The sequence below is a fragment of the Salminus brasiliensis genome, chromosome 19 (assembly GCF_030463535.1).
Source record: "Salminus brasiliensis chromosome 19, fSalBra1.hap2, whole genome shotgun sequence".
Classification (NCBI taxonomy): Eukaryota; Metazoa; Chordata; class Actinopteri; order Characiformes; family Bryconidae; genus Salminus; species Salminus brasiliensis.
In genome coordinates this window covers 16,991,325-17,013,638 of record NC_132896.1, presented here as the reverse complement: position 1 = coordinate 17,013,638, position 22,314 = coordinate 16,991,325, and the positions used below count along the sequence as shown (strand labels likewise).

Sequence of the window (22,314 nt, the reverse complement as noted above, 5' to 3'; positions counted from 1 at the left end):
ATTTATGTCTTTGTACAAAAAAGTTTATCTTTTTTAATGAAAGTGCACTTTCAGAAGACAGGTGGATCACATCTGATCATCACCAGCATTTGCACAAATCTGTGGAGCCCTTGCAACTTGAGTGCTTGCTTTCATTACAACAAAAGAGGGACATACTACCAAATACTTAGAATTTCTGAAATTCACTTTCAGATTTCAAAAAATCTACATTGGGATTGAAACTGTTTTGCTTATTATATATTTCAAAATGAAATGAAAGCAATGTGGAAGAGAAGCCTTTTCACTAGTGGTCTCTCTAGACTTTTACCTGCATAGCAAGTGTGTGTTTGGTTTTAATGTTAACACAGACTGTGACGGAATGATAATTATCTTGAGAGCTGCTAATAGCAGAGGTAACTGAACCTTATCAGCAGACACATACACACATGCAGTATATGTGCACACACAGACACACACACTAATGTTTCCCTGCAGCACTGGACCGTTTGGCTGCTGTTGCAGTTATGTAAACATAAACAGTAGACCCTGTTCTTCCTGTAAAGTATTGGAAAGTGAGAGGTTGCTTCTGTAGTCAGGGCACAAATGATGAGTGGGGCACATTCCTGCAGCTGTCGTGATTCATCTGCGCAGGGAGGAAAGCAGGCCACACACCCTGGTCCTCCCACACACGCACACACACACACACACACTCACACAAACACACACCGCAAGCAATGCCTTTGACACAATGATAGACTTAGACAGTCCCTCAGAATGTGCTGACATGTGGACAGTGCATCTATACAGCATATACTTGTCACAAGTGTGTATGTGACAATGTATAATAACTAAATATTACAATCTGTTTTTATATATATATATATATATATATATATATATATATATATATATATGAAAGCATGTGTATAAACATGCACTTCATCAATGCCAGTGTGCTCACAGAGCACTTTGTCAGGCTGTGTATGTATGTGTGTGTTTGTGTGACACCGACTGAGTCACAGGAGGGACTTAGATCGGCCTTCTGCCCATCTGTGCTTCCCCCATGCTAGGGCTGTCACTGACACATTTGCATGTCTATCTGATCCACCACAGCTCTTGCCAGATGCATAACATTAAGGAGATTCTGAGGAGATCTCCTGTTCACCTCCTGACTGAGGGCACCTAGTTTAAAGCCAGATGTTGCGATTCTTAAAGCCACATTCTACCTCACCATAAAGTCTCTGGACTCAAATAACTTGTGCTGCCCAATCATCAGCCAACATTTAACCTTCTGGGCACAGTTTGAACTGTTAAGCTGTTTTGCCGTTTGTAAACATCAATATTTGTAAACAAAGCAATGAGGGTTTCAAAACATGTTTCTGCAGGGATCCTGCGTATTGGTTTTTGAATCTGAATATCTGTCTGTGAACTTGAAGGGCACAGCATACCGCCATACCGCAAGCTTTATCTGTGAAGTGAATCAGGTGGTGCAATTAGTATCAAATTAAAGAGCAAAACAGTAGGGTTAGACCAGTTAGAGCTGAATTGTTCCTCTGGACTTTTGAGTCACCTGCACATAACATTTACATGTTAGGGTGGTTAGGTGGTCCTGGCATTAAACAAACTAGAAGAATCAGCAAATGCTCACCCTCAGGGTGGAAAGTGAATAGATAGGAAAAGTAAAATACTGAATGTGATAAATATTCATGTAAACATGCAAAAATATTTACTACAAAAATAAAAACCAAACATAGGCCGGCATGGCCGTGCCGCAGGTTGTTCATGTGTCGCACAGCTCCAGGGGCCTGGGCCTGGGGTTGTGGGTTTAATCCTTGCTCTGGTCACTGTCTGTTGGTGTGTCTGTTCTCCCAGTGTCTGCATAGGTTTCCTCTTGCCTCCCCAAGAAAATACACACGGTAATTGAATTGACCATGCTCAATTGCCCCTAGGTGTGAGTGTAAGCTTGTGTATGGTACCCAGCAATGGACTGGCACCCTGCCAGGCTGCACCCAATGATTCCAGGTAGGCTCCCTGACCGGGAAGAAGTGGAAAAGAAGATGAATGAATAGATCAAACCAAAAATCCTGCATGTGCTCTTCATCCTCAGGGGATGTAATATGAACTTGCTAATTCAAATTGATTATAAAATTGCCTATACTGAGGAGCCTTGGCCAGTCTGTTCTGTGTGTTTCCTGTATGTGGTTTCTATTTATTTTGTTAAATTGCGGGACCCAGCTCCAATGCTTCCCTGCCTAATTAATCAGCGATAACTTGCCTTACAGCACTGCACGTTTGCTTGATGGGTTGTCGAGATTTCGGAGGTGTGCACGTCAGCCCCTCTGTGAGCTGTGCTTACTATAAAACCCTTCTCTGTGTCTCGATGCAGCTACATGTACTTGCATTTTTGTGGACATCAGCTTTATTTCACACATACACTCACACCTACAGGCATGACTTGACAGTTTATTAAAAGATACTCATATACACCAGCATTCCATTGGTCCATCAGTGGTGCAACACCACTGTGCCACATATATTCATACCAGTACAAAGCTTGGATAAAAATGTACAATTAGACAGTTAACAGTTTGCAGACAGTCTGCAGATGTATTGCAACAAATGATCTTATCATGATACTAATTCATTTACAAAGTGGCAAGACTTTTCCCTGACATGCAAGACTCACATTTCCTTGGATAGCAATATAATTACCAGCTGGGATCAATTAATAGTTTAAATAATTTAAATAACAACATTCAGTGGCTCTCTGTGTTCGTTTGGTTGGAAACCAAAATATTGCCAATCAGACATGTTGCTACCCTTCTTCTGGTCAAGTTTTCAGTCTTCATCAGAGAGCAAATCGCATGTAGGTTCTCATGTAGTATATACATAATATACAAAAATATATATACATATTTTTCATAATACCAGCTTATTTAGTCATGTTATTGTAATGTTCAATAATATCAATGATTGGTTAACCAGTGCCGCACACACACTTACAATACCATTGCAGGGCCACTGCTGTGTTGGGAATAGTCCACTCTGGTTAAAAGCTCTGTGGTCAGAAAATGATTCGTTGTGAATGGAGTAGAATGAGCCAATGAGATTACATGGTCTACAGTCTGTAATTGCCTGCTGAGGTGGGCCTCATAAAGTAACCAGTTAATGAATGAGCCAGGTGCAGTAGGTGTTTATACTGAAGTGGAGGGTGAGTGTATATAAAACATGCTCAGAGACCCACACTGCAAGAGGACAACCTTTGACGTCACTTGACCTGGTTTGTTCTCCTCTATAATGCTTTACTGTTCTGCAGCACTGTCCATGAACGTAGAGCGACACACAAAAACCCAGACGGGATCACTATCGGCCTTGTGCATGTGTGTGAGAGAAACCTGTGTGACTGAACAGCTCTGTTTGCTCAAAGTACACAACAGAACATGCCAGATTGATCAGTAACTTTGCTCTGATGCCTTTCATGAGTCAGCAGTGACTGTAAAGGTGGTCAGTTCTTTACAGCTTACAGTCTATCAACTCCTTTTACCTCACTGTAACGCTGGTTTAAACGTCAGAAGAGCACGATTGAACATAGGGGTCATTTTGGGCCGCTTTAGGCGAGCTATTGAATGTAAACTGTTAATCATTTATCGCAAGTTTATTCTTAGCTGCTTTGGAAAGCCTGAAATGACTCGAACTGTTTTTTGGTGCGGCGCCAAATTAGAATGAAGAACCGTTTTTTTTTTTAGAGGGAGAAAGCTGCATCGGAAAGAGGAACAGAGAGAGTGGCGCATGGCAGCCATGAAAGCCACGGTCCATGATCTCGCCAAAGAGAACATGTATCTCAGAGAGAGTCGGGTCTCTGTGTGTTTGTGGAGAGACATATCTGCAGTGTCCACCATTAATCATCCAAGCACAGCCAATTACTGTGAGCAGAGAGAGAGAGATGGCGATAGAAAGATATAGAGCTGGAGTGCACTGGGGCAGCACGACCCAGGAAACCTCGAAAACCTCACAGCTCTGTCCACGGTAGAGAGGTTATGGAATTTTAGCCTGCGCCACAAAAGAGCCAAGAGGGGGCTGGGGGAGTTTGTTGGGGGGGGGGACACTTACCACAAACATTATCAGCGAGACAGAGACAACAGCAAATGCAGCAGAAAGAGGAACAGAAGGATGGAATAGAGAGGGAAAGTGGGAAAGAAATTCTCTGCGCTGTTTACATTCTTAGCACAGATGAAAAGGGAGTGGGGGAAGGGAGGCTGGTCTCATGATAGGGAGAAAAGCTTGATAGCTGTGGTCATAACCTTTGGAATTTACTCTGACTTACATTTTTTTCACCCCCACTAGCACTGCCCAAGTCATCCTCTGCCCTGATATTGGGCCTTTTCCTCAGACATGTGGTCAAAGATATGAAGCATGCGTAATGTTGCCAAACACATGACAAAACCCAATACAATGTTAGTCAGTTCTCAGATGCTCAGGCATGAGCCTTCATGCTTACAGTGCTCAGATGAACAGCGTTCTATTTACTGTGTTTACACATTCTCAAATTAGCGGACAGGCCACATGGAAACCGGTTAGCTAATCTGCCTAAGAAGGTTGAGGTGGCAGACTGGTATGCTGGCATGCTCATGGAGGCCCAGAAGAAACCACTGACTGACTACCCTGCTTTATGTGGAGCGCTTGTCTGTTGACATCTATTTTGGGTCTGATCTGATTTTTTTTTTTTATTAGTGATGTAGGCATTTATATGAAGGTCTAGAAGAATAATTGTAATGTAATGTTGTGTTAGACCACTGGAGAAAGAATCCCCTTCAGGCAGAGTTGTTCATGGGCTATACTAACTATAAATATTGTGTTAAATGCCAGCTTTGGAGATTGTTGGCTAGAAGTGGGCAACATTTTTGCCATGGTGCTGTAAATTGGTTTGTATGACAGTTTTTCAGTCATTTATGCTTCCATTTACAGTGTTATTACTAATAGTGTTCTTGTAATTGTTGATATTGCAATGATATTAATAACAGCATATATATATGTGTGTGTGTGTGTGTACCCCCCCCCAGCATACACATTCTGGTGACACCTACACATATTAAACATGTGAAGCATTATACAGACATGCATAAAACTGGGTAGAAATGAAATCAGGCTTTGTCAAACTTAGACGTAGTTTTTGTTACTATGACTTTAAGATTAATGTAAATAACCTTTGCCCTCATCGGCTGCCCTGTATTGTGTTTTAAAAACGTCAGACACAGTAGAGACACGGCAGAGACACTGTATGCAAATGTGTTGCCTTTAATGACATCACAAAAACAATTAACTCAAAATAGGCTATTGTGAGTCTTGTGTTTTAAAAATAGGAAAGTTGGCTGTTCATGGGATGGGCCATTAAGACAGCTTGATTAAGGCCTCAGTTGTACTTTGATTAATTGTGTATAATAATTTCCCCCAAGTCTGGCACCTCTGCCACGGATTGGACATTTGAAGGTTCAGAACTAGCTTGGGACATCATAGCTATTACGATCAGCCTGATCAGCCTCATTTTGCACAGCAGTCTGTGGAAGACATGAATGAGAGTGTGTAAGAGTTAAGTCTAACACGGATGAGGCGAGTATGTGACAGCCAAAGTGGAGCTGTTTCCCATCACACCCCTACAGCCAGAGATTCCATACACGGACACACACATACACACACACGTAGCACCAGCTAGAACCTGGACAGAGATATAGTCTTAGGATACTATTCTCCCGGCCTGTGTAAAGTTGCTAGTGGTAGGCACCATGTTCACCGTGAACGTCTCCTCCTCCATGCCAATGGTGAGGTTTAGTCTGGAAAGGCAGGCCGAGAAAAGCAGCTTCTTCAGGACCGAGCAGAGGCACTCCAGGTAACTGTTTGTTAGAGTTAGAAAGATTATTTTCTTTGTTTTGTTTTTTTGCAACACAATCTGGATTTCATCAGAAACAGATTGAAGGCTTTCAGACTTGCTTGCTGTCTTTTACTTGAAAATGTCATTAGACTTTTGTCACCATATTTTGTTTAACACCTCATATTTTTTCCATAGTTTAGCTTAGCCAGATATGTCTGCACATTGCGCTGTACATTAAGGTGAATATCTTGAATATCTAGAATGTCTTCTAATGCAGTGGTTCCCAACCTTGGACCTGGAGGTGCTCTTCCCCTGCCCTGCTCATTGTCGTGGTGTCCTGCTCTAACACATTACTTTCAACCCAGGAAGGGCTTGTTAATTAGCTGATTAGCCAGATCTAGCATATTGGGAGCAGCATAAACACTAAAATGTGCACTAATGGAAAACATTGTACCGCAGTGTTGTTGGTGGACAAGGCTGCACTTTATATTTGCCCATGTCAAAATAAAAGCACTGAATGTACAGACATGAGGTTTTTAGGTTAATGGGCACTGTAAAAAGAAATGTTAGCTTTGATATAGTCAGACTTCATCAAAATAGTTCTGTAAAAGCACCACTACCTAGTTTTTAAGTTAGAGTGTCCTTCATATAGTTTTGCAAACTTTCCATGTTTCTCTGCTTGTTTTGTGAGCTATGAGGTCATTTGTGGTCTTAGGATCTTCAGAAAGCAGCAAAGCAGCAGCCTGTCACAGAATGCCCTTAATGTAAAAGTGCCATGATCAGCAGCGGGAAGTGCAGCCACAGGAATTAAATGGGAATGGCTCTTGTCAACTGCAGACCGACTCAAACTACGGAGGAACAGTGCTTGGAAGTAATGGAAAACATGCATAGTGTGCTGTGGAAAGTGAAGAGTTTTGAGGTGTGTGTGGCACAGTACTGTGCGAACGTGTGTGTATGTGCCTGATTTTTTTTTGGTTTCGTCGCTATTGCCCTGTGTTAATCTTCAGTAAGTTTGGAATAGGCTTTTAGTCGTCCCTTCTCTGTGGCTCAGACTCCCCGGGATGCCAGGACTGGGCAGTCTGGAATGAATCTCTGCCTGCAGATGAGTCACAGCAGCTAAAATCGAACTGCAGTGGAGTGGTCAAGCATGAGGCAGGAATGAGCTCAGTGTGTGAGTGTTTTTTGAGTATGTGTGAGAAAAAAAAGTGTGTGTGTGCTGGAAGAACAGACTTGCTGTTAAGCTTTATAAAAAAATGAAGGCTTGCCAGTCTCATCAAGTCGTGACTGAAACCAGAGCATTGTTTAATGTGACAGTGCTATTCATCTTCATCTCTTCTCTCTATTCACTGTGTATTAAACACTGTATTTTGCATAATAAAACACAGCCCTGCTTTATTTCCGGTGGTTATATCAAAGCCTAGTATAACCTACACTTAATTTATTAAACTCTTTCCACCCCGCCAGGGATGGGAATCGCTTCCTACAGTGTGAGATGCTGGAAATACTGAGAGGAATTTTGAGAAAGTGTTCACTTTCAAGCATGTAAAGAGACCACTGCTTCACTCTGTCCAACACTCTTAGCTATACAAGGTGCACTTGTTCACCCACCTATCTCTTTTTCTGCCGTAGCAGTGTGTCTCTGCCCTGCCCTCACTCTCTGCTGTTGCCCAGGGTGGGCACTGTCCCATGGCCTGACGTTGTTGCTCTGTTTGACAGGGAGCCACGGAAGGTTCTGCTTCACAAAGGCTCCACAGGACTGGGCTTCAATATCGTGGGCGGGGAAGATGGAGAAGGAATCTTTGTCTCTTTCATCCTGGCAGGCGGGCCTGCTGACCTGAGTGGCGAGCTGAGAAGGGGAGATCGCATCCTATCGGTCAGTAAATTCTAAAACCATTCAACTAAACTATTGACGGTTTAAAACACTGAGACAAGTTGCCAAATTTGCTATTTGAAATTCAGTGGCTCCGTTGTTCATATTCAATGATGTATTTATTCATCAATGTATATATATATATATATTTTTCGCTAGAAGAATGTTGAATATCATGTTTTTCTGCATCCCTAATTTCAAAGAATTGAGAACACTGGGCTAAAGGTAAGACAGTCAGTGGTTTAATATTCTCTTAATTTGTTTAATGTCCAGGTCCCAGAATCTGACATGTTTAATAAAAAAGGAAAACCACAGTAGCCTTTTCTGTTTCAGAAAAGCTATTTTCTGTGTACTCCATAAAGCACAGTGCATAATTTTTATTTTTTTTTTGCCTTTTTAACAATCAACCATAGTTTAATGGATTGTGTATTGGCTACTTCAAGGCCTGTCCGTGTCCCATAAGTGCACTGCTGTGGTAGAGGCACCATAAATTAACAAACATCTTACGTCGCTACCACCACGTCTTTCACTCTTTGAGTCACGGCTGTTTAAAATATAAAAACTATTGCGGAAATGCTGTTTTACTGGTATTACTGTGCATATTTTCTGATTTTAATCTAGCATGGAACAGAGCATTCCTATAAGCCCAGACTGCCTTTTGAACAAGACATGACAGCACAGGGCAGCCAGTCAGAGGTCATTTACTTACAGTATTATGCCAAAGGTTGGACACATTGGGCCAGATGACACATTTTGTTGTTAAGAAGTAGTAAAAGCAGCCTCTGCAGCTAATGAAACAAAATTTTAATAAAATTCAAAATCATCAATGTGATCTGTGCCAAGGTTTGGACATCTTACAGTCAGTCACAGCTTGTACATGCTTTTTGTAGCAGCTAGAAGTCTTTCAGTTCTTGTAGTTGGATTTTCCCCCCACTCTTCTTTGCAGAAGGCTGCCAGTTCTGAGATATTCTTGCATGCCCATCTTCTTTAAGGTCTATTCACAAATTTTCAGTGATGTTTAGGCAAGAGGACTGTGAGAGTCATTCCAAAAGTTTTAGTTTGTGTCTCTTCAGATAGTCCATGGGAGATTGAAGTATGATTTAAACTATGCTGTTGTAGAAATCACCTTGTTTTGGACTCTTCACAGATGATTTGCACACAGAATTTGCTGGTATTCATTCTTCCCTGCAGTTTTGCTAATGCCACTGGTGGCAACATAACCCTAAAAAATTATAGATCCACCCCCATCCGGCACAGTTGGCACGTTTCATGAAATGCAGTTCCTGTTTTCTCTCCAAATGTACCTCTTCCTTTTTTTAAATTGTATTATTTTGTTATTGTTATTTTCGATTGTTGTTGCAAGTCTAGGTTACCCTTTTGACAGAGTGTTTTCTCTGATCTCTTTTGTATTAGGTGAATGGTGTGAATCTGCGCAACGCCACTCATGAACAGGCAGCAGCTGCACTCAAGAGGGCCGGCCAGACGGTTACCATCATTGCCCAATACAGACCAGAAGGTACAGAGAAAGTTTTGATATCTATCATATCACTTTAAGCAGTGAAAATGTATTGCAGATGAGAGTGTGATGAACAAAGAGGTGACAGTTGATGTTTTTCTGTTGAAAGAATTAACACAGAAATGTTGTACTGGTGGGGAGGTGTGCACTGATATGCATGTCTGTAAGTGACTCTGGACAAAACTGTTTTAAGATGATGCTGTTGAGAAATGTTAAACTGGCAGATGCTTCGATGACATACGTTTAGAGGCCTGAGTCTGGTGTGACAAAGCAGCCTTTTTTTTTTTCTTATGCTCGGACTTCTTGGTCTAATCAGGTTTGTCATATTTCTTGTGCTGACAGTTCTCTAAAAAAATATTTTGAGATTACCTTTGACTTTTTGTTTAATCTTGTTTGCACATCTAGCTGCAAATCAATCTACATTCCCATAGAATCCCTATGCAAATTTAAGCAATAAAATAAAAATAGGTGACGACGATTTCTACTGCCCAGCAGCTTGTGTTCATAAGACATTCTACATGCTCAAGATATTTCACCTAAATTCACATATCTGGCTAAACTATGGCACAAATACGAGGCGTCAAACAAAATTTGGTGACAAAAGTCTAATGACATTTTGCAGGCATTTAGTGATAAAGATTCATCCCAAAATGGTTTATTTTCCTGGAAAACATAAACTATTTCTATATCTAATTTCATCTGTGTCATCTTGTGTACATTTGAGTCCCATGTTTTCCCCATAATCTACTATTAAGGGTTATTATTAGTTGCATTTTTATTGATATGTTTTTTTCTGTTATTTATATATGTGTTCTATATTATATTTCCACTGTAAATCTTAAACTATGTTTAATGAAGTTAAAGCTGCGGAAATGAAGCCACTGCTGTAAGCCCTTGCAGTGTGTTCCTTTAAGGCAGGTAGGCTACAATGCCTCGCCTAGTTCATAAAAAAGGATCCTAGCCTGCAAACCAGGACACTGTTGGTGGATGCTGATTGGCTGGTTTCAGATCAGGTTAAGGGGCCCTTCTCATACTGCATTCTCAAGGGATCCAGCATGCGGGTGGAAGGATTGTGTGCAGCGCGCTGACTGGGGAGGGGGGGCTGGCAGCCTGCTGGCGGCTTTTCTTAATCAAAGGGGAGGGAGCACCGTAAAAACCCGACCTGAGTGAAAGTGGAGAGACGGAGAAGTACTGCAACTGTGAGGGAGGGGGGGGATAACAGTGGATTATAGTGTCTCTTCTACGCGTGCACAACCTTTGGGCGATTAATGGACATTTATGTGCGGGTCGTCCTGAAGCTCGTCCCGCGGTAGGCTAACAGCAGCAGAAGGAGCCTGAAAGGAAAATCCCGCGCCTTAAAGCGAGGCGACGAATGCGAGCCTGTCCGGCCGAGGTGCTCTGTTAATGGGAGGAGCATAGTAGGGAAGAGCGAAACGGCTTAGCCTCGGTTTTATCTGTATTTTCATCTTTGTTTGGCCAAGAACAAGAAACGCAGCTAGCTACTTGTCCGTCTGGACGCGAACATCTAGCTACATGTGTTAGTTTAGTGTCCTCTCCGCGGGTTTCGCTCGGGTTGTTTTCCCGGGTGGGCTGAGTGAGCCGACTCCGACAAACACGGCCAACAGGAGGGAGTTCAGCCGGGTAAGGAAACCTTTACTTGCTTCCACAGAGGGCAAAGAGTGCTTGATAAAAACACGGGCTCGGCGGTGGGTAGGCTAAGCGAACTTGCCGCCAAATCTCGAGAAAATAAAGGCGTCCAAGTGTGCGGATATTTTGGCCGAGTTCGCTAAAGGTTTCTGTTGTATCACCGTGACTTCGAGCTTTGAATGATCTGAGGTGAGCTCTCGGGTTTGCTCAGTGTAGTCGTGTGTTGTGTTTCATGAAGTTGAATTAGCCAGGTTAGCTTGTACTTGTAAAGCGGTGGTCACTTCACTTCACTTCATTAAAAAAGAAACACCCAAAAAAAAAACAAAAAAAAAAAACGAATGGATGACTAGTAGCTACCAGCTACTTCCCGGAGTTTCTTTTCCCAAACCTGGATATGAAACCTGGCTCGGCTAACTGTTAGCCAGCGGTCATTAACGCTGTTTACGCTGTTTCAGCGTCCAGGGTTTAGTGCTTGTTGGAGCTGATGGGAGAACATGTTTACCAGCGGAGTTATATCAAATGACCTCATTCAAAAACTAAATATTATAAACAAAAAAGCTCGAAAATGTGAAAAAAATTAATAATAATAATTGGCTGTTTGAAATGAGGTGCCTTGAGTCACCTGTTTGTGACTGGTCGTTTTGCGCTGGCTGTCAGACTAATGATAGCTAGCACAGCGTTAGTACTACCAGAGACACACAGCAACAGGTAGCCCTAACCGGCGTCAGAAGGCCAGCTCTGTCAGCCCAGTTCAGTGGGTTCTTCAACACAAACCTTCACACCAACCTGTGTTTTGGTGCTGCTTAACCTCTCAAAGCAATTAATGAGTTATTTCTTTGGAGCACCACCTGTCAGCTCACTATAGCTCATTTACTTGATTCGAATAAAAAGGCACGAAATCGATATCAGCACTTTTAATTACGCCCACAAACTGCTTTCAGAGTGGGTCTGTGATCTAATAGAGTAGTAAGCTGTTTGCCTGATTGGGTTTGTAGTCTAATTTCTCTCCTGTAAACTATGAGTGGAATGTGGTCGTAAGTTATCTGTCCAAGCATGCTCTCCCTCATATTGCTGATCTCTTTCAGACACTCCTGTATATAAATGGTCTGCTCCGCCCTCCCAGGGATTTGGATCTCTACACAGAAATAGAAGTGACATCCTAATTTGGGCCAAAGTCGCTTATTGAATTATGTGGGACTGTAGGATACGTTTTAGGCCGACGTGTAAAGAACAGGAACAAGAACGAGATCAGGGAGTGTTCTTTTACATGGTCATTTAATGTTTAATGAATGAATGAATGACATGTTTTTACCAGGAGTGTGTGTTCTCTGGCATATGGCAGCTGCAGAGCTGTTGTTGTTGTTGTTGTTGTTGTTGCTGTTTGTTTATTTATTTACTGACTTACACATTTGTCAGTTTTCCTTGCAGCTCTTAGTTTTAAAGGGTGCTGCACAACACCCTTTAAGTACAATACTATTTAAGTTAGTTATTAGTAATTCAGAACTAGCTGCATTGATGCTGGCCAAAAAATCCCCCCCCCCCTTGCTCCCCCTTTGTTTTGTTTTACTGTACACTTTAGCCAGTGCTGTCACCCTTTTGACCTAACCAGTCAGCATGTCCCATGCCCGGTTTCCTGTTGGACTGGCCAAGGCCTCTGGCTCAAAGAGCAGCTGGGGTAACTGGAGTTGAGATGGTGGTTCAGTAGTTGATTCCTCAGATGTCTGTCTGGGCACAGTGCCTAGTTGTTCTCTGAGGGGCTAGAGCCTGGCCATCTTACAGACGTTTCTAATTGAAGCCCAATACTGAGGACTGAGGGTTCCATCCCTCCATTCTTCCATGCTTTCATTCATTGATTTGCTTACTGGTGGTGGGCCAGTTTCTTTGAATGGGCTGCTGCTGCTGCTACTGCTGCTAGCCTGCTACTTTTTCCTCCGGTCATATTTACAGAGTAAGCAAAGTGTGGAGTCAAGACTGACCTGAGGAGCACTAGCTTGCTGGTTAATACCATACCAAGAGAAGACTTTGCATCTTAGGCCAGCCGTGTAAACGCTGCTTATTGGCACATGTGTGCATGTCTGTGATACAGCTGTATAGGTAAAGAGGCAGCTTATACTTGATCTCCAGAAATAGTCCTTGCTTATAATGAGGACAAGACGCTGAGCTGGCCCCTTTTCTTTTAAAAAGCTCTCAACCCAGTGAGCACAGCAGTGTTGTGAAAAGATGTGATTAAGACACTGTTAACTGTACGTCAAGGTGTTGACCAGTGAGTGTTTTTAATGCATATTTTGCGATTACCTCTTTGGTGGACGTCTTTGCTGGATGTTGAAGCAACTAAACTTGGGCACAAGTTGTGAAGAAGGATGACCACTAGGATACGTTGTTTGATTAACCGCCGTCTATTTAGGTAGTTTGTCTGTGGTCGTTTAAAAGGGTTTATTTAAAACTGAAACCTTACATTTGCTTTAGTGTTTTGCTTGTTGGACATTTGACATACTTGGCCTGTGCTGGTTAGTGCATTTGTCATATTGAAAGACCACAGCTGAACTGCTGTTGGCTGTAATGAGTCCCTTGGGACCGGAGCAGTTGTGTCTGACCAGTGGTGTGGTCCAGAGCTCACCCCTCCCCCTCCCAGTTCTCTCTGTGATATGATATGTTGGTCATTACAACTGCTTCATTGTCTTTTCTGTTTGCCTGAGTGTTATGCAGACCTACTGTTTCCTTCCTACCTGGGTGTCTCCCTGGTTACGTTTAAGCGGTGTCAGATTACTTTACCGTGTCATTAGAGAGCGTTGACTGCTGTGTGATGGGCAGGGCAGGTACTGCGGAGCTCACCTGTCTGCTGTCAAGTTCATTCTCAGTGTTTGTATGTGTGTTTTTGAGGATGTATAGATTCACATTCATTGTTCTCATGTATTGCATGTTTGCTTCTAACTGGAATACTAGAGAGAAACAGTATGTTCTTAATTTGATAACAAAAATACTGGAAGTGGAAAGGCAGCAATTCTTCATTATGGCTAACTAGCCTTCGATGTGTACACCCACAATAAGCTTCCTAGCTCAGCCCTAATCACACAGGAGCTTCTTTCTGTTCTCCTCTTTTCTCTTGGGCTTGTGTACTTGTGCTCTTTTTTTTGTGCTTCTTTCCCTCCCCGTTCTGCTCTCTTGCTCTTTCCCTTTCTTTGCTTCTGTGTATATTGGTTGCTAAGCTAGTGACTGCAGCCAGGCCACAGTGCCGCAGAGGTGTAGCTTACATGTTTAATCAAGAGCCTCTTGTACAGTCATGTGTCATGCTTCAGTACTGCTCTAGAAATGAATTTGTCTTGTTCCCTCAATGAAGAATGATTACATTCAGACATTTGTTGGAGGTCTTCATCCCATTAAACTGAATAGTACATGTTCTACTTAATTAATATGCATAATTAATTACCTGGCAGGAGATATTAGAGCATATCTCATGTAGATACATGATTAATATCCATCTGTTCCTGAGGTCATTAATCAGTCTACGGTAGGTTGCTGGGTTTTTGCGTTCTGCATCTGACGTGGACATTATTTTCCTTTCTGTTCTTCATTTGTAATAGCCTGTGAGGTGGTGTGCGTTGGCTGGGGGAAGCAGAGTGGTACTGACTGTACGTTCTGTGTGTTTTTTGCAGAGTATAGCCGTTTTGAGTCCAAAATCCACGACTTGAGGGAGCAGATGATGAACAGCAGCATGAGTTCTGGATCAGGCTCCTTGCGCACCAGTGAAAAGCGCTCCCTTTATGTCAGGTAACCTCAAACAAATCCTTTTACATTCAGGTGTTGGTGAATGTTTATTTGAAGCCATTTCATGCTGGTAAATTACTGAAGTGTTTTTTTTTTATTTGTATATATAACCTTTGTACTTTACTTAAAGTGAGGTGAAACTGTACCTGACAAACACCGTATTAGTTAGTCCAGGCATTTACTGCCGGACCATTTGGTGTGAATCTTTTCTCAAGGCCATTTAACAGACATGACTGTAGTGTGCTCAAAGGTAACTGATTAAAGCAAGCTACCTTGGCTGGCATCTTTGCTTTTCTATACTAACCTTTTTAATTAAAGCATGTTTCTTCTTTAGTTCCACAAACAACAACATTACTTCACCCCTACAATCCATCTGTCTTCTGTTATAGTTGGAATTCAGATAGGTGCAGACAGGGCATGATTCAAACTGAATTTGGGTTGATGGTGTGTTTGAGTGTGTGAGTTTTAAACCAAGGCACAGATTGAATCATGCCGAAGAAGCCTACTCAAAACTTGTCTAAACATTTTGTGCCAGTATTCAGTAATGTGTTTATTTATTTCAGTCCCACTGTCTTTTCAATTTAGCAGCTTTTTGTACCATGGTAGCCAAGTTGATTACATTAATGACAGCAAACACTGACTCTAGAGTTCAGCATGCGCCCACTAATTTGTGCAGCCAGCTTTAGCAAGAGGATTGTTAACAGAGTTTACTGGGAGAGCAAGTACCAGAAGAACCACTGGAAACCTTGGGATGGGGTATATTTTAATGCAAATACACATGTACAGCTGTGTGTACACAGTCTATCAGTGAATGAGAGTTGAAATAGCAGAGAGAGTGAGAATTCAAAGAGACAGTCAAAAGAATTGTGGCACTACACACATCGCATGGCATTTAAACCATGGGGCCATAATTATGACATTCAAGTTTTGGCATACTCATTGTTAATGAATGCCATGTCATTAATTTAGGTTGTTTTCATGAGACTTCATGTCACAATATTTGGTTTTCTGACATCTGATAAGATGGAATAGACGGAAAAGGACCCATGGTAGTGCATTTAAAAATGCTGTCAAAAACTATTAGTACAGTTGTACTAAGTACATTGCACTGCACTAAATCCTATTAACCAGGGCTGATCATGCTCTCTCTAATCAAATATGCAATTTGCTAGTGTTACAGTTATACTGACTGTGTATACATATAATAAAATGTCATTGATCACATCCTCTATGATATTAACGTTTAACCTCCTATAAATATGTTTGTCCACTAATGCCAGTATGTCCTCATAGGCCACCTAATCAAAGCTTATCTTGCAGAGTCACCAAAACATCCTGCTCGTTGGTTACATCGGACGGCTCAACATGCTCATGAAGCATTTTCAACACAAGCAGCAGTGCTGATATGGCTCTAGAATTAAACAAGCCTTTTTCTTTTGTGGGCTCAGGAATGATTTGATGAATAATTAGCTCTGCTCTGGTTGGTGGGTTTACAGCAAGGCCCCATGACTGCTTATGCAGAATCAACATGACATAGCATAGTCATAAACTTTGTTTTTAGCATTGTATTTTGTATTTATTCCTGCATCATTTGTTGCTATTGTAAACTGAATGGCAGTGTTGAGTTCATGTTTCGTGGTGAACTGTGGTCTGAGGCACTCCAGTTTGTTTTTAAGGAAGCAGACATTGGAAAGGAGAAGGGATGGTGAAGCTGGTTGGCTAGGATTTTTAGTCTGTTAGCCTAGCATGAATAGCTGCTGCTGATTTTGATGGCCCCTCTTCCTGCTAGTGATGTCAGGAACGGTTGCGGTCACTAAACACAAGCATCGTATTTTCAGGACACAGAGTGGCAGCTAGCGTCCTGAGCTAGAGCGTGGTCTAGTGCATATCAGTTTTGAGCCAAGAGTGTTACATAACATGTAGTTTAGTGGAATTTTGGTATTTTTAATTGCCCAGTATCATGTTAGGCTAGGCATTTAGCATTACCAATGAGTAATTGATTATCTGTTATTCATAAGCATGTTTAATTTAATAAATGTTTATTTCATTCAATCTTCATTGAGATTATTTGAAGTAAGAAGTCATCAGTGCCTTTGCATTGATCAGTAGGTTTGAATTGTCAGCTGCAAACTACCAGATACCTTGACAATCGACTATTAACCGGAGGTGGTTTGCAACTTGTCTTTGTATAGATAGAAAGAAAATTATCAAAATTGACATTTAGTATAACATTAATTTAGCTCATAGCAGTTATATTGTGGGATTGTTATTTGTGTTTTTGCTGTCCTTTGTTCAGGTAAAAAAAATTCTTTACCATTCGTTCATCATAATCCGTGTAAATGTTTAATTAATCATGATACTGGTTTGAGATCACCCAGCACTAATAGATACTGTACATATTTTCATAAGTTGTGTTTTAGGAGGGCCCTCTCCGACCTGTTTCTTGTTTAGTCATAAGAATGGGAGGTTAAGGTGGGTCGGGCTGGTTAGGCTACTGATGATGGAACTTCACAGAAATGCATGTTGGAGTTGGAACTGACTAATTCAGAGAACAATTACAGTACATTCAGGCTCCCCTGTTGAATGCATAATGCTTCTTGGGGTGTTTCTAAAATGACGTTTGTTTGTGATTAAGCTGACAGCTATGTTTGCAATGCTGCCGTTTGGCTCACATGGTTAAAGCACTATGTGTTAGATGCCTGAGTGTCAACGCTTGATGGACGTTTTTCCACATTCTTTTGTATTGGGAGTTAATATGGTTATAGGGCTAACCTAAAAAAAATATATACTGAGTGTGCATGTTTTACTATGGTCGCTAGAACTGATGTTTATAACAGATGTTTGCCTTAATAGAGTGCAAATACTAAAACAGTGCAGTGTAGAGTTTGGAACATGTAGAACTGTTTGGTTAATACTCAGTTAAGAGTAAAATTACTGAGCATATAAGCAACCTTTCAAATAAAAACAATTAGGAGCTAGAGCTAGGCAATATAAAAGTATTTTATTGTATTGTGATACATTTTGTCATTGTGGTACACAATTATGAGTGTATCGTGGATGTTGTCAGTGCTTAAAGAACACTGATTAACCGCTTAGTGAAACTGAGACTATAAACAGTGTAATCAGTCTTATTCAATAATAAGTTAATTCAGTGGAGTGAAGCATATTTAAAAGAAATCAGTGCTCAGTATGGGAGAGTATTTGGAAAGCAGGATTTTTTTTGTACTTATTTTTTATACTGATATTTTTCCCCATATTGCCCAGCTCTATTAGGAACTAAAGAAAGCTGCCAGCACTGTATTTAGCACACAGCTGGACACGGTTTGAAAGTTAAGTGGCATAAGCAGACAAAACAGGTGCAGTGATGTAGTGAATTTTTGGTGTTTTTATTTTTCTTTTCTTAAGTAAGACTGTTTCTGAACTGTTTAACTGGCAAACATTCATAAGTTCTGTACATTTTATTAAAATTGTTTACTGACAGAACTGTGTTCCCCACAACAATACTGTCCATTTTTGTCAGCAGTTCTCACAGTGGACAGACATGCAGTAATCTTCTAGTCTGTAGGGTAAGAGGAGAACCAGTGGAGCAGGTCCTCCTCCTTTCTTTTGAGTCTTACCTGTCTGACGGGGTTAACAGAGCATCTGCACTGGGTACAATGATTGACTATGCTTTAACTATAAACTTTCACCTGGAGACATCACTTTTTAAAAATGTTCAATGTTCTTTCTCGTCTCTCCTGGTTCGTAGTTGTTTATTGATGGGAAAGAAAACTTTAGTATGGTACTTTAATGTTTAAATATGTTAATGTCCTTTACTTGTACAGGGCTCTATTTGACTATGACCGGACCAGGGACAGCTGCCTGCCCAGCCAAGGCCTGAGCTTCTCTTATGGTGACATCCTGCATGTCATCAACGCCTCTGATGACGAGTGGTGGCAGGCACGGCTGGTCACACCCCATGGAGAAAGCGAGCAGATAGGGGTCATTCCCAGCAAGAAAAGGTACTGGACTATCATCCACTCATAGCTGAGTTTTAGACAGAACTAGAAAGTAAGGGGCACATTTGAAGGTGTATTTGGTGCTTCCAAAGTGAACAGGTTTTAATTTTTTATTATTATTATTATTATTATTAAATCCCAGCTTATTCTCATGCATATTAGTCTTCCTGTGCAGCCACTGACTCCATGGGATATCTAACACTGTGTACACAACATTCATGTACAAACAGTAAACACAGAAGGCTCTGCAGACAACAGAAACCGTGACAACAGATGTTACTTTAACTTAATGCTATTTAATTAAGTATACTTACTGTATGACTGCTAATACAAGTAGCTGAGAAGCAGCATGATTACTTGAAGCGTCTTTGAAATGAACACCATGGAATTTTTTGCTCTATAGGGTGGAAAAGAAGGAGCGAGCCCGGTTAAAAACTGTCAAGTTCCATGCTAGGACAGGCATGATTGAGTCCAACAGGGTGAGTGTGGTTGAGTAGCAACTCCATTCCTTCCCCTACCCCTTTCCTCCTGCCATCCAGTGTGGGCCACGTGGTAGCTGACCCACTTCCCCCTGAGTGTGGGAATAGGAGTCTTCTCATTCTTGTCAGAGAATAGGAGGCTCCTATTACAGAGACCTCTCATTTCTCACCGGGATTGTGGAGACCTCAGGTCCATAACACACAAAGGTACTCATTCATTGACCTGGTCATGCACTTGTGCCATCATACCTCAGTGACAGTGAGAGGTCTGAATGTTTCCCGTTTTTCACTCATGGCTTGTGTTGTCTTTGTGCTGTTTATGCCCTCTTTAAGAATTCACGTTTACAGTTTAAGTTACAGGGATGTAATAATAAAACATCAGAGAGAAATCATGGTGTTTTTTTAGTATTGGATATTTTTAATCTCTTTCACCTGTTTGAATTTATTGTCCCTGTTCCATTTTCATTTGTTGCTTTATTTCCTTTTTTTTGCATGCTTGTGGTTTTGTGGGTGTGCTTTCCACCACATTGAAATCCATTTTGTTCTGTTCTGTTTGTTTGTTTCATCCTTCATTTCCACTCCCTTCATCTGGTGGTCTCCGAGCAGCCAGTCAAAGTAAAGCGCAAAAAAAGCTTCAACCTCTCACGCAAGTTCCCCTTTTACAAGAGCAAGGAGAATATTGTGCAGGAGTTGGTGGAGTCTGAACGTGAGTATAAGTGTGTGAGTTGGGGGTAAGGGCTCTAATGCTGTCCTTCATGCTTCATCCTCCTCTCACTGTCACTCACTCCAGGGACGGCGTGCGGTTGGCTTTTGATACCTCTTGTCATCCCTTTTAAGTCCTCCCTTAGAGACAGCAGAGGCAGTCCGAGTGCTCTCTGGTCTCTGTGTGCTCGGAGGGAGACCTCAGGTGTCTGCTGCTCACTGGCGTAGAGGCACACTAATGCTCAAAAGCTGTGCTTGACTTAATCCCATTCATTTGCCTATAAAATCTGTGCCTTTTGTTATTCCACTCAAGTGCTTCAAGCAGTAAACCTGCACGTTTATTCTTCTGATCACATTTTTCTTATCCTTGTTAATGCACAGAAGGACCAAAATCTTTCAAGCACAGCCGTTCTTTCTTTATTTATTTTTAGTCTTCCTCCGTGCCCAGAGAGCACTGCGCCTCTCCTCTCAACCTCTCACTAACATCTTTCTTCTTCCTGTCTGCTCTGTTCTTCTCTTATTTCTTTCTGCTCCCACCTGTCGGGACACTCAGGACTTCCCAGGGTTAAGCGATGACTTTTATGGATCAAAGAGTTTGAGTAAGTGTGTGGTTATACTTGTCAAGCAGCTGCCCTTTGAGCTCAGAAATGGTTAACTGATTGGCAATAACTGTGCCACACACAACTGTCCTCTCCCTCTGTCCTTCAAACTGATGAGTCTATGTGCAGATGATGGCAACATGATGGCATCAGTATTTAGCACCTAGAGTGGGGGTGGGGAAATCCAGGCCTGAAGGGCTGTATTGCGGCAGCACTATGTTTGTGCTTTTCTTGCTTCGGAACGCTTTATTCAAATTACCAGTTAATTGCCAGGTTCAGTGGGTGTGTCAGAACAGGGAAGTCATCAGACTGCGCTGGAATCAGGCCCTTAGTTCCCCACTTCTGACTTGCTGGTGGTGTTGTTCACTCAATGTACAGTTTCAGTGATGATTTATTTTTAATCAATCATATTAATGCATAGGATATTGATTTGCAGCCATTTTTTTTTGTTTAACCAGCTGATCCTGAGAGCTGATTGGATCATATTGCCAGGTTAAGGATTACAGCAGCTTTGAGTGAGGCTCCTCTAGCACAGAATGGTGCAGTTCCTTTTTCAACCACTGGAGTGCAGGGCTGCAGAAACCCACTAAAGCCAGTGGTGTTGGAGTAGATTTGACTGTATCTGACTCTCACTTATTTATAGAATGTGTTAAACTCATGTGCCTTGTGGGAGATACAGAGTAAAGACTTGACACAACATGAGAGTACGTTACTCAACCCAGTACAGTGAGTATCAGAACACAACAGAACAAAAAAATAAAATAAAAGACCACTAACAACACCTAACCCCAACAAAGATTGCAGACCACATTTAATCATGACCAATAGTAGAACTGCAGCAATCAGAAAGCTAAGGGGATCGTGTGAAAAGTACTGGAGTTTTTAGCGCTAGTTAAGCAGCCCTTTGTTTTTTGTTTCACTTCAAGCTCCACAGTACAGTTTTGTATGGGAACTCATGAACTCATGGAATTCCACAGCATTTTAAGGTGGTTGACTCCAAAAAAAGTACCTTTTTTCTTGAGGGACAAAGCACGCAACAGTACAGAAGCCCTGCACGATTATGCAATTGCAAAATTTGCCTGGAATGGTTAATGTAGTATCCACTCTCCAAGTACTTGGCCTGTTTTCCTAAAACAGTCACCTAGCCATCTTAGATCTTCCACCTACTTGTCTTGTTACATCGGTGTTATCCATGCAAGGCATTAAATAGTCTTGGCTAGGTTACCAAAAACGGTTCTTGTGTTGTGGCCATCGTTTGTTAATTATTATCCATGGAAGATAAAGAACAGATATCTGAAATACTGAATGTGAAACACGTCATCTCATGAAGTGAAACTTTGATCAGATAAATCAAATCCCACATATCTGAATAGTCAGTGGGATTGAATTTCTGTTAAACCAGTGATTCACACCTATAGTGTTAGTGTTGGGGTGCAGTGTGTGTGTGTGTGTGTGTGTTGGGGGGGGGGGTTGGGTGCGCAATTTGATTCCTGTAAGAAACTAGAAACCGGAGTGTTTACTTTGGCATGAGTGACCATATCAGTGTCTGGTGTAGCTAGCACAGACAAGGCCATCGGAAGTCCTGACCAGGGAGTGGGTCACTCGGGACTTGTAGGAGGAAATACTTAATTTCCTATTACTGCCACGTCCTTTAAAGGAAAATGGGTGTGTGTGGGAGGGAGGGAGGGAGGGAGTGAGTGAGCGTGTCTTATTTTCCTTTTCACTATGCTTTTTATTTCCTATTCTGTTAACTTGATGTTTATAACCTTTCACTTCTTCCTGCAGAGTGCTTGACATCCAACACCAGTGACAGTGAGAGCAGCTCCAGTACGTTATTTATTCATTTATTTGTTTGTTTTTAAACTGTCTTTCCTTAAATCACCCTGAATAAAT

At 41.6% G+C, this 22,314-nt stretch overlaps 1 protein-coding gene across 7 annotated transcripts in view; it reads left to right on the top strand.

Moving 5' to 3' along the window:
* The window catches only part of dlg3 (discs, large homolog 3 (Drosophila)), a 96,085-nt gene that overhangs the window by 67,157 nt on the left and 6,614 nt on the right, over window positions 1–22,314 (top strand). For 4 of the 7 annotated variants that reach the window (XM_072664095.1, XM_072664100.1, XM_072664094.1 and 1 more), the window contains 7 exons: window positions 7,562–7,718; window positions 9,129–9,231; window positions 14,532–14,646; window positions 18,468–18,644; window positions 19,045–19,120; window positions 19,727–19,826; window positions 22,207–22,248. In XM_072664095.1, the coding sequence (XP_072520196.1) occupies window positions 7,562–7,718; window positions 9,129–9,231; window positions 14,532–14,646; window positions 18,468–18,644; window positions 19,045–19,120; window positions 19,727–19,826; window positions 22,207–22,248 (770 nt within the window). Of the gene's footprint in view, window positions 1–7,561; window positions 7,719–9,128; window positions 9,232–10,745; window positions 10,873–14,531; window positions 14,647–18,467; window positions 18,645–19,044; window positions 19,121–19,726; window positions 19,827–20,375; window positions 20,422–22,206; window positions 22,249–22,314 lie in introns of those variants that run through there. The other 3 variants (XM_072664097.1, XM_072664098.1, XM_072664099.1) reach the window with 2 other exon arrangements.